We start from the raw sequence: 16651 nt of genomic DNA on the forward strand, positions 1-16651 counted from the left end.
AATGAAACAACAGAAACACTGACATATAGACCTAGACCTGATTATTACTTTTCCCACTGAGATATCAACCATAGCCTGCATTTTTCCCTGTTTTATTTTTTATGTTTGTGAAAAGATAATATCTCTGGACACAAATTTAGAACTAGATTCCCTAAGGAACCTGCAAACTCTAAAATCACTGCAGTAAAGCTACACTAATAATATATTATTCTTTATTTTGATCATGTAAAAATTCATATAAAAATAAGTAATAATTAATAACATTCAACAACAACCTCTGTATATGAGGAAAATTAAAAAAAATCCCATAGTCTTGTTACAGAGTACATGTATAATGAAACAGCATTATTGCGTAATCTCCCAATATATTTCTTCACGGAAAAAAAAAAAAAAATCAATCCCAAATTTGTTAGACCTTTCTGAATAGTTATGGCTAAGTCTTATCCCCCTATGACACTAGCCATACTAGATTAATAATACAATTACGTATTTCACAATGAAACATGTTTACATACTGAAGGAATGACAAACCAAAATGAGGCATTGAAGGATGAATATCACTATGGCAGTAACATGGCACATAATTAATCAAAATCAGATACAATTTGCAAATGAAAAATATCAACAATCTATGGTTCTGAGATATGAAACATAAAATAAATTAAATGCTATCTGTATATGTTTTAACTTAAATTATAATCCACTAAAGTTGACTGAATATAAAGAGATCAATCAGCCATCTTTTAGTAGTTAAAACTACACATTAGATTGATAGTTCAATTACACATCAGGTTCAAATGTGCCATCAGCAAACATTCTTTGCCATTCACTACCCATTGGATATTCAAACTGCTTAATGGCGTCTTCTTTAACACCAACCAAATACCCTGGAACCTGAAATAATATCAAAAGATGAATTGATGAAACTTATTAACATTAGTGACAACATTAATGCTTTTCTTGTCCAAGAGGACAGCTGTATCTGTATTTGTTGCAAGTAGTTGAAAATCTAAAATGTCTAGTATGTTGCAATATTATTTTTTTTAAAGAGCAACAATGTACTCCCAAGGTCAGACGACATATGTCAAGTGAATTTATATAGATTAGACCGTTGGTTTTCCTGTTTGAATGGTTTTATACTAGTAATTTTGGGGCCCTTTATAGCGTGTTGTTCGGTGTGAGCCAAGGCTCCGTGTTGAAGGCCGTACTTTAACCTATAATGGTTTACTTTTTAAATTGTTATTTGGATGGAGAGTTGTCTCATTGGCACTCACACCACATCTTCCTATATCTATTGAATTAATTTTGGTCCTCGCAGGTAAAACTCTATTTTTTTTTAAATATAGGACTTCACTATATTTTTTCACTATAGTTGAACTTATTATATGCTTAATAGAAAAAAAATAGAAAAAAATAGGGTCACCATTTATTTAAGCTCACAATTTGCCTTCAAAAGAAGCATACATTTTTGTAAAAGTCCTTTTTTCTGTTCAACTTATAGGAGAAATAGAGTTAATATCAAAATCAGAAAAGGACTAAATTTCAGAAATCTCTTAAATCTTACAATAGTTTAGTTTAAGTACAGCGCTTATTTGAAAAAAAAATAAAAAAAAATATAGGTCACCAATGAGTTTAAAAAGATATTTCAATTTTAATGCAAAAAAAAAAATCCATTTTGCACCAAAGGGAGATAATTTGGAGCTTTTTTAATGATATATACAATTTAAAAGTCATCTGGGGTCAAAACAAATTGATTTTTTGGTTGATTTGTGTACCATATGATAAAGATACAACTAATAAAGTAATAAATAAAATCTATTTGGAAAAACAAATGTTGAACTTTTTGCTGAACTTTTTGTACCCTTGAGTAATTTAAATCAATACTTAAACCAAATATAGCTAAGCTCTCATTAACAGTTACATAGGAATTTCTGAATACTCAACCTGATCACTGGATGATAAAATTAAGGTCAAGGCCAATATGGTATATCCAATCAATATGCAAAATAATTGTGGGAGCCATAAACTTACCGTAGGTACTACATAACAGCCATTTTTTATTTTAACAGGTGCTTCCATATGCTCATGTAAGTGATCAGCATATTCTATCATTCTGAAAATATAATAAAAGGGATATTTATCTAATCACATCCAATTTATCAATAAACTGTAACTAAATAGATTTATGAAAATCAAACATCAAAAAAGTAAATTTTTAACCTACTTTAAACACCATGTCCTTAAAGTATAAAAATGTCTTTTGTCAAGAGCAAAACACATTAGAAGGTATTTTTGCAAAACAGTGGTTAGGGTTTTGACAATTTTTTTATTTTTATTTTGTAAACTTGTGGTCTAAGAAGTCAAGCTGCTGTATCACTAGCCAGTCAACACTGAGGTTGTGAGTTCCCAACCCTGCACAGGGCAGGTGCACTTGTCATGACTTCAATCTTTATTGACAGGGATCGTCAGTTTTCTTACTGAAAGTTCTCTCCTGGCACTCTGACTTCCTCTATGAATGAAAAACCGACTATTACAAAAAAGCACAATAGTGTTAAACACCAATCTATCAATTAAATAATCCTAAATATAGAAAAATATACAGACCTGTTTTTTAAAGAGCAACCAACTGATATGTAATCAAACATTGACAAATGTTGCACTAGTTCACACAGACCTACACCACCAGCATGAGGACACACAGGAACTGAAATTAATAAAATATTTGTAGCATTTAAAAAGATCTACTAGAGTACATACTTGAAAGGAAGTCATAACACTTGAAAATGATATTACACTAGGCTCAAATCTTGAATTTAAAACACATTCAATTTCACTACTAGAATTCTTATCATACACATTCTAGATAAGTACCAATTATCAGGTTGTCTGCATATTGATTTTGTAAAATATCAGCTGTGAGTCACAATATGAACCTTTTGAATGTGTGAGCAAAAATTCTCAAATTGTGACTTACAGCTAATATTTTACAATATCAATATGCAGACAACAATGTAATAGGTGAACGTATTTGACATCACTAAGCTAAGCTGTGATTGCAATTTTATTACGAGCTGAGTGATATATAAAGTGGGAATACTTATAATATACTGTTACATGTATATGAATTAAAATGTCCCTTAATGAATTTGAATCACTTCATTTACAAAAATATGAATTAAGTTGGTTTTTTTAAACTGATTGTTTATCTTGAAATTGGTTATCCTCCCAAAAGAAGTTCATATTTAATATTTAATCTATCTACACTATATATCATATATACTAACTGTTATACTTTGCTGCCATTAAGATAATTGCTACACACTCATTTACACCTCCCACTCTGCAGGCATCAATCTGACAATACTGCATGGCCTTGGCCTTCAGAAACTGTTTAAACATTACTCTGTTCTGACAATGTTCTCCTGTTGCTACAGCAATACCAAGAGGGTTTAAGGCCTGAAACAAATATTAAATAAATATCAGTCTATACCATACATCGTTTCTGGAATCATGTCTTTCACTGAAAAAATTGTAAATTTTGCATGCCTTTCTGATGTCATTTACCAGATAGAAGGGGTGCCTGTATCCCTGCTCTAATACAAGTTTCCAACACTTTCATAATTATCATTCTGTAGGGTAGTATATAAATAATTAATGTTCCGTAAGTACGTAATCTTGATGAGGGAGAGTGACCATTAGATTTCTATTTCCCCAATATTTTGTTCAGTGCAATATAAAATCAAACTTTTTCATTGGTTTGCTTAACATTTGTTGAAAATGACAATGCATACATTTTGGTCAAGTGGTGATGGAAGTCACATGACAGATTCAACTAAAAACTGTATCCTAGCTACCAGGTCAGTATATCAACATGGCTGTGGGATTCCTCCAGTAAAAATCATTAATACTTACCTCAGCAATAGCAGCATGGCCCATAATATCATCAGGATTTGTGGGTTCCTCAATCCACAATGGTTTATATGGAGCTAACTTTTTCATCCAATCAATAGATTCCTGTACCTCCCATTTCTGATTAGCATCTACCATCTATAAAATAGATTGACAACTATTCTGTACAAGTGTTATATTAGGAAATGTTAACCTAATAAATAAAATGGCAAGAAGTTCAATTAAAAATTCTTCTGAACACATTTATCAAAATGACATTATATTTGAAATTTAAGACCTGTACAATAACCAATCTAGTTGAAAATGTTTCAAAAACATCTATGCACACTTTAAGTTGACTGTAAGTACCAATGTAATAGTTATATATCTATAAAGAACATTTATATTCATTAATCATGTCAGTTACAAGAAATCAAAACTGGGTGAAATGCACTGTAAGTAATACAACCAGGGGAGATAACTTTAAAAAACATTCTAACTTTATATTTATATATTCTTTCAAATTAAATGTTAAAGGGGCACTAGCTGTCAAATTTATGGTCACTGATTTGACTCAAATTATCATATTTTATTTAGAACAATGTAAAACATTTATCAAACATATCAACAGTCTTAAGTAAACAATTTACAGAGCATATGGTCAATAATGTGTAGTTTTGTTTCATGTGTATTTTAATCTACAAGTCATATAATTAACTATTGAGTTGACCTCCGATTACCATGTAAGCAATGTAAACATAAATATAGATATAAATAGATTAAGCCAACTCGTGCAATTGGATTTGTATAGGTCTCTTTAATTTTATTTTATAGATTAACAAAATATGTTTCTCATCATTTTTAACCGTATAAGAAAGATTTTTTGTAGAATCAGTCATCAAATGATTTACCTTTGTTTCACTTTCAATGTTGACATTCTTTTCCTTAAAATAACCAGCACACATACAATGCATGCGTTGTCCAACTCTAGTTAAGAGGTTAAATTGCAGTTCCCATGACTATGGATTTAATAAGGTCAAATTATTCACTTGCAAGTGAATAAATCATTATCAATGTTATTTAGCTTAACTCTTATTTTCTCTAGGGGAAAAAGGCTGAATATCGGCAGTAATTTGAGGCTAACAATATCACTGAAAGCGAATTATTATTTCACTTTGATTATTGATTGAACAAAAACAAATCATACTTTAGATTTTTTACATATCTCGTAGCTAGTGCCGCTTTACCACTTTGAAATAAGATCACTTATTTCAGAACTTTCAGGTCTAAAAAGCTGAGGTTAAGTTATTTCCCCATTATTAAAGATCATTAAAAGACAGGACAGTACTTTTCCTCTCTAGGAATATACAATTACTTCATTCTCAAACTGAGACAATCTATAAATTACAACATAATCTTTTTCAAAGCCTATAGGTATTTTGGGTGTATTTAAGAAATATTCCAATAACTAACCCATAATCTGTCATATCCAATTGTTTCTCTGAATATTTTGGCCCTTCTGATGTCATCCTCAATATCTCCTCCAACTTTCATTTTAAATCTTAAAGAAAATAAGGGAAATCCTCAATTCAACAACTGTAAATATTTTAGATGAACAATAATGGAACTGCTATTTTATAAAAGCACGGAGATGTGGTATAATTGCCAATGAGAAAACTATCAACCAAACTTCAAATGAAGTGAAGCAATTATAGTGAACTGTAAGGCCTTCAACCATGAGAAAAACCCAGTAAAATACTCATGTGCTTTCTACAGTCTACTTTGCATGCATTTATGGGCTTTGCTCATTATTGAAGACCATACGGTGACCTGAAGTTGTTAATTTCTGTGTAATTTTGGTCTCTTTCAGACAGTTGTCTCATTGGCAATCATACCACATCTTTTATATAATATGCACTATCAACTACACACTAAGTTACAAACACACACACATCTAACATAAACTACATCCTAACACAACTATGAAGTAAACTGTACATGACTATTAGTCATCAACTACATACATGACATATGCACTATTTTCATATAATCATCCTGTGAAAAGTGAATTGCAAAAAAACAATGTTTCACATACACTTTCTGTATGCACATTGGTGTCATAAAATATCAGCTGTATTAAAGTAACAAAATGAAGCTGTATTAAAGTAACAAATTGAAGCTGTATTAAAGTAACGAAATGAAGCTGTATTAAAGTAACAAAATGAACCATCTGACAAGTGAGCGCAGCATGGGGCTTAAAATTTTCATTGTGTTACAGGATAATACTTCACACTATAGACACAAAGAAAACTCAAAAAGCTGTTTATTGTACACAATCTGGTTTTTTTTTGCTTCCTTTCAATATTTTATAAATTGTTCTAAAAAAAAGAGTCATGTAAGTTTTGCTCTTTAGTGACAAAAGTAGTGGAGGGACTGAGCAAGACGATATAAGCACAGTGAAGTAGGATCTATCTTCAGTCATATTCACAACTTCACATACAAACCATATTTATCTTACCTCTCCATTCCTTGACTTATTGCTTCAGTTGCCAACTTAAAAGAGAAATAAAAAGTCTTCTTCAAGCAATATTTAATGGATTTTGAAACATAAACACTACAAAAGGTGACACTGGTAGTTGAAATATTGTAGTTAAGTGCAGTGAATGTTTTAATATTTTAATGGTTATCTTAGAAGAACTACTAATATGATATATTTTTTTAAAGTGTTCTAGGCACAGTTTGTATAAAAAGAAAACACATTTTTAAACTTGAATTTTAGAAGAAAACAAAGTTTTATTTTAAGAATTTTATTTAGAATAAATTAAAAATGATAAAACAATGAATACTACCTTCCTGATTTTATCATCTGGATAATCTAACCAACCACATGATGTTGTGTATGCTGGGAAACCTGTACTTTTAAGTTCAGCCTCTAAAATAAGAGTTTCCAGATTAAGTTTATGTCATATTTGAAGGAAGTTAATAAGTCATTAGACTTATATTAAATCTTTTGGTAATGAGTCTTATTTTCTCCAAAGGACACATGTACTATAATACATGTAATAATTTTCTTGTAATTTCTCAATAACTTTTCTTTTCTTTGCTATCTTTGTATTGAACAGTAGGTTACAATTCAACTGAATGTACTATATCCTATTATATCAAATAGATGCAGAGAATTCTGTTTTTGATCTTTTTATGTTTAAATCACAGCTTCAAATATTAAGAAAATTTGAATCACAATGAAACCTTTATTTAATTCTGTTTTTGATCTTTTTATGTTTAAATCACAGCTACAAATATTAAGAAAATTTGAATCACAATGAAACCTTTATTTACTATCTTCCATGCAGAATTCATAATTTTAGAATGTCATTTGTATTAATTTCAAGACAGTCTGTGTACCACGGTAGCTTAAAAGTTCATAAAAAGTGGGATAAGAAATTTCAAACAATGGATGATTGCAAATTCTGATGGACCAGAATTTCTATTATCTAAGGAATGACTGTAATATTGGTGCACACTTGAAAATAATCCGCATACAGACATTTCTTAAATTTTTATTTTTAATTCCAATTTGAACTGTAATAGACCATGAAACAACGTTGACAATCATGGTCACATGACATAGTTATGTCTATGACCTAATAAACAAAACAACGTCAGCCATTCAGAAGACGTGTAACTTCCAGATTCAATTATTGTAAATTGTTTAGGGTAAAAAAAAAATATCTTAATTACCTCTGTCTGCCTTTCCAGCTTGTCTTGATTTCAAAAGTTCTGAAAGTAAGATCATATTGTTATATTCAGTAAAAAAAAATACTAATTAACCATGAACTCTTTAACATATTTTTATAGAAAAATGTTACATTTTCATTAATGCATACGTTAAGTAATATGATTGGTCACTTAGTATCTGAAAATTTTACTTTGATGCAAGGAGGTTGGGAAAGTATGAAAAATTTGTCAGATTTGCATAACTTTGTGTGGTGATTGTGGCTTCTCTAAATGCATTCGTAACACCAAGTTGTATGGTTCAGACTTAAAACTTAAAGTATATATAAGGACTGAAATATTGGTCATATCCCTTAAAAAAAGGTCTTGTAGAACATGGACAGTTTTACAATGGTTCACCTGCACACTAAATTTTATGACTGTAAATAAAGTTATCTGAGAAACAGCTGAGCATGTTGGTGAGTTCTGGGACTTTCATGCATATGTGACACAGTTGATATTCTATTAAACAACATCAACATAAAAGTTCTTTCATTGTATCTCATCTATCAACTGTTAGTTGTAAGTTCTATCAACTTTCGTATGACAAAAAAAAATCCAATCCTTTTTCCATTCTAACTAATCTACAAAAATAAAAATAAATTCCATCTTACCTATTGCTTCAGCTTTTGTTAATGCATCCTCCCTGTAATTAAAAAGTATAACTGTAAATGTGTGCATACAAAATATTTGGAAAACTAAGATTAATCAAGAAATATCTAGATACATTTTGGTTAGAATAATAGCAAATAATGAAGTTATCTCCCCTGTTAATTTTCTAATTTATTTCAACCAAATTATATCTTGAATTACCAGAACATGTAGAAGAAACAAAAGTAGTATGTATGCACCATCAAACATTCTGAAGTTTTCATTACGTTTAACATTCATGTTCAATCATTATAATCACTGGATTTTTAGTTAAACTGTGCACAATAGTAATATAGGAGTGATTGACCTTGAGAATACTTACATATATCTGAAATCAATGGTTGAAACAAGTTTTTCTGGTTCCTATAAAAATAAACATGAAATAGATAAAATAATGCGCCTGTCATAACAGGGTTGCTGTCTTAAATCAAACATTTTTCAAACAACTACTTTTATTTTATTTAAGCTGAATTTAAGTAATGATGACTGGGCTAAGTTATTACTGGTGATCAATTGAATTTTGCATATTACTACTACATACATAATATCTTTAAAATCTTAACACCAAAACTGTTTCTCAAAATTTGGAATTTTCTAACTGAAATTAAGTTTTAAACACAATAAGTTTTTTTTCCAATATTCACCAATATATAAGTGTGGAAATGCTCATCCAAATAATAGCATAAAGACTGAGACAAAATAAAATGAAACAAGAATGTGTCCCCAGAACACAAATGCCCATCTGCACTATCATTTTCTGTTCAGTGGATCGTGAAAATGGGTGAAATCTCTAATTTGGCATTAAATTAGAAAGATCATATCTTAAGAAACATGTGTTCTAAGTTTCAAATTGATTGGACTTTAACTTCATCAAAAAATACCTCGACCAAAAACTTTAACCTGAAGGGAGACGAACGGATGAAAGACGAATGGACCCACAGACCAGAAAACATAATGCTCATAAATTGGGCATAAAAATCAATAAAGTTAATCTTGTCTTATGGTATGACATAGAAATGCAGATGGAAGGACAGACAGTGTAATTATCATAGGGAATAGCTGATTAAAAATTACACTTTTGAAATTGTATACATTACCATGTCTGCAAGAAGTTTCCACAATGGCTGAAAAAAGCAAATGAAAAATAAAGTATTTGTCATACTTGAAAAGCTAACAAATTATCAGAAACAAGCTGTCATCTTGAATTAAAATAATTCATGTAAAAGCTTTAATGTAGACTGAAAGAATAAGAAATTTATTCAAAGTTTACAAATGAGTTCATTATAAAGAGCAGAGTAATAGAAAATATAACCATAATGATTTGGAATGCATATTTTGATATGTGAAGTTCAAAGTTATAGGTTGAAAGATTAAATCAAACCAAATAATTGTAACTAAAACATATCTAAAATGCAGTTTTAGAATCTCTAGAATTGGCTTACACATCAGCAAAAAGGGGAATGATACTCACCTTCCCTTCCATTTTGGCCCATAAGTCCCATAATGCATTAACAATGGCTGCTGTAGCTAGATGTGTTACACCCTTTTCTGGACCTAACTGAAATTAAAAATCTCAGTTGCTTGATTTCTGTACTATTTGATCAAAACTACATGTAAAAAAATGCCTTATAAATTTAACTCAATAATGATATTATATTCAATAAATCTCAATCACTGAATAGTGACTAAATGATAACTGTATTCACTTATTGTGCAGTTTAATATAACCTTTTACAATCTTCTTGTCAAAATATATAAAAGTTTTGAATAAATATATCAGAGACAACTACATACAAAATTAACTGAAAAACATCCACTCAGAAAGAAGATATTTAGGGATCAACTTCCAGGAGAAGAAAAACAACAATAAGAAAGGAAAAAAACTTCAATTTTTCATAATATTTGGTACGACTACAAATATTTCCATCAGATACTCTAATATTAATGCGAATAACAAAATCAGAAAATCAATTCCTGGCTTGAGTCTGTCAGAATGTTTAATTGAATCCCTGAGTTTGTCAAGTATCATGCATGCTGCTTTTCCTGATATTATACACCTCTCATATTACAGTGAAATATATTTGCCTAAAGTTACAGTTGACTTACCCATCTGATTTGGTCTTCACTACATATAGACTGCCAGAATTGACCAAAATTTCCAAAAATATTCGCCAATTTCTGTCCAACTACCAGCTTCTTGAAGGCTTCTACAGCACAGCACACTGAAAATAAAACTTTGGTGTATTCATTTTTACATAATATAAATAAAGTTTATATTCATAGATTGCTAGTTTTCACTATATCTGTTACAAAAGAACAGTCAATCATAAGCCTCGGACATTATTTTCATACTAGAATTTATACAACAACATAATAAAATCATGAAATAAAAGTATGTTTCGTATGCCCAATATAAGTACATTAAGACTTATTGCTACAAGTAAAAGTATATTTATGTATCTATTATATGCTTAGCTATAACAGGTATAGAGTGTCTCAAACTGGGCAAAAGTGTGGAGAGATTGCTTATACTAAAGCAGGTAATTTTATGAACTTGTGAGTAAAAATTCAGAAATAGGAAACAAAGTTACACAACATTTACACTTGTTGATAGCTGTGCCAGTGTTTTAATTTTATTATCAAAAGCCAGGAAAAGAAAAATAAGGAGATTTGCTTCCCATGACAACATCCAACAAGGTATTAGAAAAAAACCAAAAAGCTTGATACAAATGATAAGAAAATGTGAACCTATTTGTGCTACTGTGCCAATTAGAAAGATATTAACCCTTTCCATATAAATTTTTGTTAGTTCAAAATAAAATATGTTCACAAATCATCCTGGGGGTGCTGCAAAAAAAAATGTTTTTTATGTACCTATGTGTGTTCCTCTACCAGCAGTAAAGGTTATACCATTTCCAGCAAAAGCAGAATCAGTAATCAGTGTTACATGGGCACATGAATAATCTGGTGCCCTGTGCTGCAATAAAGGATTTATATGCTGTACCTATTTCTGTGCCTTTACCAGCAGTAAAAGTTAAACCATTTCCAGAAAATGTGGAATCAGTAATTATACACATGTAGTGACATATGAACATGATAAGTCTGGTTTTTTACACTAAAAATAAAAACAAAACAATAAATTGTAAACCATATAAATCCTTTGGGGAAAACTGCACAAAATTCTGTCCTTGTGAATATTTCAATTATCAAAGTTTTTAAAAAAGATAGAGCAAAAATGTAAGAATTTGTTATATTTCATTTCAAAATAATAAAAAAAAATCATGGACGAACAATATAAACTACATATTTTATTGTATTGAAAGCCATTTGTTTTAATTATTGGGATATAAAACCATTGTCTTTAAGGTATTTCTTTGAATCATTCTGTGGTAGTAAACAAAAATGGTAAATAATATTAATCAGATTTTATATCCCATAGTTAAAGTTTTTATCAAATATTTCAAGTACTAGTACATGTACTATTTTCACAATTGAAATCCATTCAAGAAATTCTAGCATTTTCATAGGAAATTGTCATCATTTTATCAATAATTATTGTTTTGCTAATTATTTTGCGGTTTGTGTGAGATATCTAAACAGTAATCAAAAATAAATTAATTTTTCATATCAATACATGTTTTAGAATTTTACAGGAATTTTAAAATAGTTAAATAATTATTTTTTTATGAAATTTGAAATGTCCTCAAGAACAGAAAAATGTCCATGACATGATAAACAGGATATCATGTTTAATACCTATGTGTGTTCCCCTGCCAACAGTGAAGGTCATCCCTCGTCCCTCTATTTCACTGTCTGTCTTTACAATTACATATGCAAGAGAATAATCTGGGGATTTATGCTGAAAATAAATAAAATTTTGGTAGTGCACATTTATATCAGTTCATGTAGGTTGAGAAAGTAAAAACAGATTACACTCATGGTTTCAATACTACTGTATCAATCATAAATTGCATGTCTCCTTAAAATTTTGGTGAATATGCATACATATTTTGCAGTGGTTAAATTTAAGTCAATTATGATGCAAATAAAACTAAATATTTCTTTCTTGAACAAATCTCAGATTTACCACCTTAACCATAGTTGTGTAAATATTGACAACAGGCGTCTTATATTTTGGAAATATCCCACTTTTGAGAAAAATGTCACTACCTTTAAAGCATTTGATTGTTTTCTCATAAATTAGTGAATTGTTATGTAATGTGTTATATAGAGTGACTGAGAGGTGGATCCAGGGGGTGGGGGTGGGGTACCGGGGTTGGGACCCCCCTTTTTTGGGGATGATTAATGCAGTTGAATGGGGACATGTAGTTGGAACCCACCCCCTTTGTCCTTGGTTAGGACCCCCCCCCCCCTTTTTTTAAATTGGCTGGATCCGCCCCTGAGTACCAATGTTTTAGCTTTTTTAGTCATTTTAAAATAACTGGATACATTGGATGACAATTGGAATTCACCTATTGCTTTCAAGACAAATGATATAATAGAAGTAAACACATTTTGGTCTAACAAATTATACATATAGACAAACATCAATGCCCATGCTCATTTCTCAAAAATCTTTAAATGAATATAAATTTGTATCAGTATCAATATTATACTGGAATCCACTTCCACCTTTCATGCACTCAGTAGAGGTTTTGGCACATGTATTTGAGAGCTGATTTATGTCAACAGGTATCTTATCACCTTTGTACTTTATTTGGCCTTTTTGGATTAGAGGGTCACTGATGGAACTTTTGTAGACGAACTAAATACAAAATTTAATCCTGGTATTTATAATGAGTTGGTTCAACGATTAATGATGAGTTTAAGAACATGACATCTCTGATAAAAAGACAGTCAGATTAATTTTCAGACATCATAAACTAATTTGGAAGCTTGTCATTTAAAAAAAATCTGGACAGTTTTGACGGACTACTCAGGCCAGTTTCACAGACTAGAACACTGCAAAGGCCACCAATAAGTAATATAAAAACAACTTACTTGTTACCTCTTAACACAGTAAAATTCTTTGTAATTATTGCACAATTGACTGTAAAGAATATTTGTAGTTTTGCAATGTTAAATTTATTTTAGTTTGAACTGGTTTTATTATATATAATATGTTTATCTATTTGTATCAGATTGTATAAGCTTCTATAGATGTAAATTAGATTTTAAAAGATGTCATCAGTAAATTACCATTGCATCAGATCCATCTTTCTCTAACGAAGTTGGAAATCGAATGTCTTTTACAATTAAATCAGTTATCTTAGTGGGAAGACCCATGCTTACAACCAGCACACACTCTGTTCAACCAAAAATAAAAGGGGGTGTGTCAGAAAAGGTAAAATCCCGAAACATCAAAGAGGTTCCGAGTACAACTAATGTTTCCGTTACGAAAAAGCATGGCGGGGGATAAAGCCGTTTTAAATTTTCTTGACGTTTCTGAACAAGAATCTATCCCCTTGTCGATTAAAACAAAGTTAGAAGAAGTGATCAGCAAATATCATGATGAAAATGATGACCTGAAAGTAAAATATGAGAGACTAAGAGTTAACTCTGGTACATAAATAAGATTTTCTACACTTAAAATTTTAGAGACTCGGAATGATTTCTTATGTCGCAGATCATTTGTTTAATCGGTATCTTATATCTTTCTTTTAAAATGACCTCAATGACAGGCCCCAGCTCCTTCTGTTCTCTAGCGTATTGATCATTTAAAAAAATCCTAGTATCCATCATTGTCACCAAGTACATGAAGCAATATCATGAATATAAACAAATCTAGTTTGTTAGGGTAGGGCCAGGGGAGTTGGTACCAGCTATCCTGCAAGACCCAGTATAAGCCAAGAACAGACAGTTTCTAATTGCTTTATATTGGAAATCCATGACTTATATTTTCATCATTTTAAATAGGATCATAACAATAACTTACAGAATACAGAACAGACCAAAACAACAAATAAAATCCTAATAATGTAAAACAGCAAACATTATACATGTAGATGTAGATAAATTGAAACAAAACAACAGCCGGTTCATCAAAATTCCCTTGAAATTTAAGTTGTTTCTTTTTTTAGACATATTTATATCAATTAAAGATAATCTAAACATTGCTAAACAAACAAGGAGGGGCAGCCTGTAACTATATGTTTGAAATGATCTATGAGCAATGTTGATCTTGAATTAGATTTTGAACTTTCAACAATATTTTTAAAACAATAAAAAAAGATGACATCTGTGTTTTACATGAGAGATTAAAATAGATTTGTTTTAGAAGTGTAACGGGAAAGCATGATTCTTGCCAAATCGCAGGTCTTCATCAGGACTTGAACCCCGGATCTGTGGCAGCGTGCTTACCAACTGAGCTAAAGAAGTGCTTCCTTAGCTCAACCAATTATGGCGGACTAAGAATCTAATGATTGTTCTAAGGGAAGCAATCCCGTCACACTTCCCCCACCTCAAGAATCATCATACCATTATGACTCTCACTCAAACATACCGGTATTATACCCTAGCTAGAATTCCTCCCTAACTACCATGGGTTTTAAAGTTGGGCGCCAATGTCACCAGAGAGCATGATTTTTCTTGCAAAATCGCATGTCTCCACTGGGATTTGAACCCAGGATCTCTGTGTTACAAGACAGTGCACTAAACGACTGAGCTAAAGAAATACTTCCTTAGCTCAACCGTTTACGGCTGACTAAATATCTTAACACATGTTCTTAGGGAAGCAAACCAGTCACAGATGCAACAAATACATGTAGAACGTGATAATCTGCCTCTTGTTGAAGACAGGTAGAACAAAGTCATTGAGCTTTTATATCACACTATTATTTTACTGTATGATGTGCCAACACATTAGGCTTAAAGATACTATTTGGCAACGGCTAAACAAAAAATTAATTTTTGAATGTATAATTATATGCGGTATGGTGGATTTTCTAGTGTATTGAAGACCCTTTGTGGGCCATTTGCCGTTTTCTTTACTAAGTTTTGTGTTCTAAGGGACCTAAAAAATGTTAGATTGGAGTCCTGGTCTCCTTATTAATTTCAAAACTCTAGCATGTAGTTTTCTTTCCAGACATAAAAATGTGTGGGTTTTTTTTCTGAAATAAAATTAAAAATATGAGAGATTGCACACTGTATTGTGTGTATACTATAACTTGAAAAAATACTTGTTAATATTCATATTGAATGAAAAGTTTAGAAATGGCATAATTAAAACTAAAAACAGAGCTCCAAATAAGCTGCGTATTTGCGTGATCACGCAATACAAATATTAGAAAACCCAATGCAATTGTCCAGTGCAGGGTTCAACAACCCAATTAATTCAACGGAAAACCCAATTATATGCCAAAACCATGAGTTTTCAACCCTTTTATTGACTACTGTTTGCGTTATTTACCCTTATCTGTGTAAAGTCGTCGCGTAAACTATTTTTATAATATTTATAATTGGAAATTTACTGTCGTTCTAAAAATAGATCCCTGCATCAAGTACCTGAAATGGGTCCCTGTTTGAGATTTCCCTTGCTCAATAGGTACACATGTTTTTGTAAACATTTCGATCTTCTCGGCATTTATCTAATTAGCGTGTTTCATGAGTCATATTTTTTTCGCACTGCTTGGAATTTATCATAACATACATTAAATTAAAACAAAAGTGAATGTCCGGTAAAAATATTGAATAGAAGCAAGTTTTCGGCTTCTTTTGAAAAGCTGAGGGAAAGTTATGATGATAACAAGACTCAGCCAGTGTTTTAAGGAAGCGTCCATCAAATACACGGGCGTGTGTGCGTACCATAACGAGAACATTGCTAATAAACACGGGGTTTCATCAAAATCGAAATCAGTTGAAAAAAATGAAAGGCCAAATCAATTATGAAATGATAAAGCATCAGAAACCAAAGGTTCTAAATAAAATACAACAAAACCCATATTTATGTCAATTGAATAAAACAAAAGCATTCAAGTATAATTAGAGTTTTTATACTATAATTTTATTCATTTTACGGTTGATTAATGAATACACATACCATGCACACAGGCACTGGTATCCGAATTTATTAAATTAAGGTATAAGACGAGTGCCTGTGAATACACATATCTGTTTTTGTGAGAAAATACAAAACTGGCAAAAGGTTTGAAACGGGACACAATTTAAACCTACAATTGCTCCTCAGTGAATAAACCAAATAAAACAGCTAGCAAATAACCCTAACCATAACCCCAAACCAAATAAAACAGTTGAACAAAGTAAGAAACATATTTAAGATGGGAAAAATGGGTTGATATTGCCTAAATATTCAATATTGTGTTGATGAAAAAAAACCAAT

The 16651-nt window shown here is 30.9% G+C and overlaps 2 protein-coding genes across 3 annotated transcripts in view; one reads left to right on the top strand and one right to left on the bottom strand.

The window, feature by feature from the left end:
• Positions 1 to 334: 334 nt before the first annotated feature.
• LOC134693591 (mitochondrial enolase superfamily member 1-like) lies at positions 335 to 13669 on the bottom strand. Its single transcript, XM_063554438.1, has 16 exons — positions 13513 to 13669; positions 12070 to 12172; positions 10420 to 10535; positions 9785 to 9871; positions 9411 to 9437; positions 8636 to 8676; positions 8277 to 8308; positions 7630 to 7668; positions 6738 to 6820; positions 6407 to 6441; positions 5362 to 5449; positions 3913 to 4047; positions 3285 to 3456; positions 2605 to 2704; positions 2032 to 2113; positions 335 to 894 (listed from the first exon to the last, which is right to left on the bottom strand). Exons 1-16 carry the CDS (start codon positions 13597 to 13599, stop codon positions 781 to 783), a joined length of 1341 nt encoding a protein of 446 aa, XP_063410508.1. The 5' UTR covers positions 13600 to 13669; the 3' UTR covers positions 335 to 780.
• Positions 13670 to 13704: 35 nt separating this feature from the next.
• The window catches only part of LOC134693574 (nucleoprotein TPR-like), an 80801-nt gene continuing 77854 nt past the window's right edge, over positions 13705 to 16651 (top strand). For both annotated transcript variants that reach the window (XM_063554419.1, XM_063554426.1), the window contains exon 1: positions 13705 to 13875. In XM_063554419.1, coding sequence (XP_063410489.1) covers positions 13719 to 13875 — 157 coding nt within the window. In that variant the 5' untranslated portion in view covers positions 13705 to 13718. The remainder of the gene's footprint in view (positions 13876 to 16651) is intronic.

This window comes from Mytilus trossulus, chromosome 1 (genome assembly GCF_036588685.1).
Source record: "Mytilus trossulus isolate FHL-02 chromosome 1, PNRI_Mtr1.1.1.hap1, whole genome shotgun sequence".
NCBI lineage: Eukaryota > Metazoa > Mollusca > Bivalvia > Mytilida > Mytilidae > Mytilus > Mytilus trossulus.

What these genes read in the sequence shown, in the direction of transcription:
- LOC134693591 (XM_063554438.1), bottom strand. Translation starts at nt 13,599, where the DNA reads ATGGGTCTTCCCACTAAGATAACTGATTTAATTGTAAAAGACATTCGA. An exon ending in GCCATGCTGCTATTGCTGAG is followed by an intron (nt 3,457 to 3,912) that starts GTAAGTATTAAT and finishes TATTTGTTTCAG; the next exon opens with GCCTTAAACCCTCTTGGTAT. An exon ending in GCTGTTATGTAGTACCTACG is followed by an intron (nt 895 to 2,031) that starts GTAAGTTTATGG and finishes ATATTATTTCAG; the next exon opens with GTTCCAGGGTATTTGGTTGG.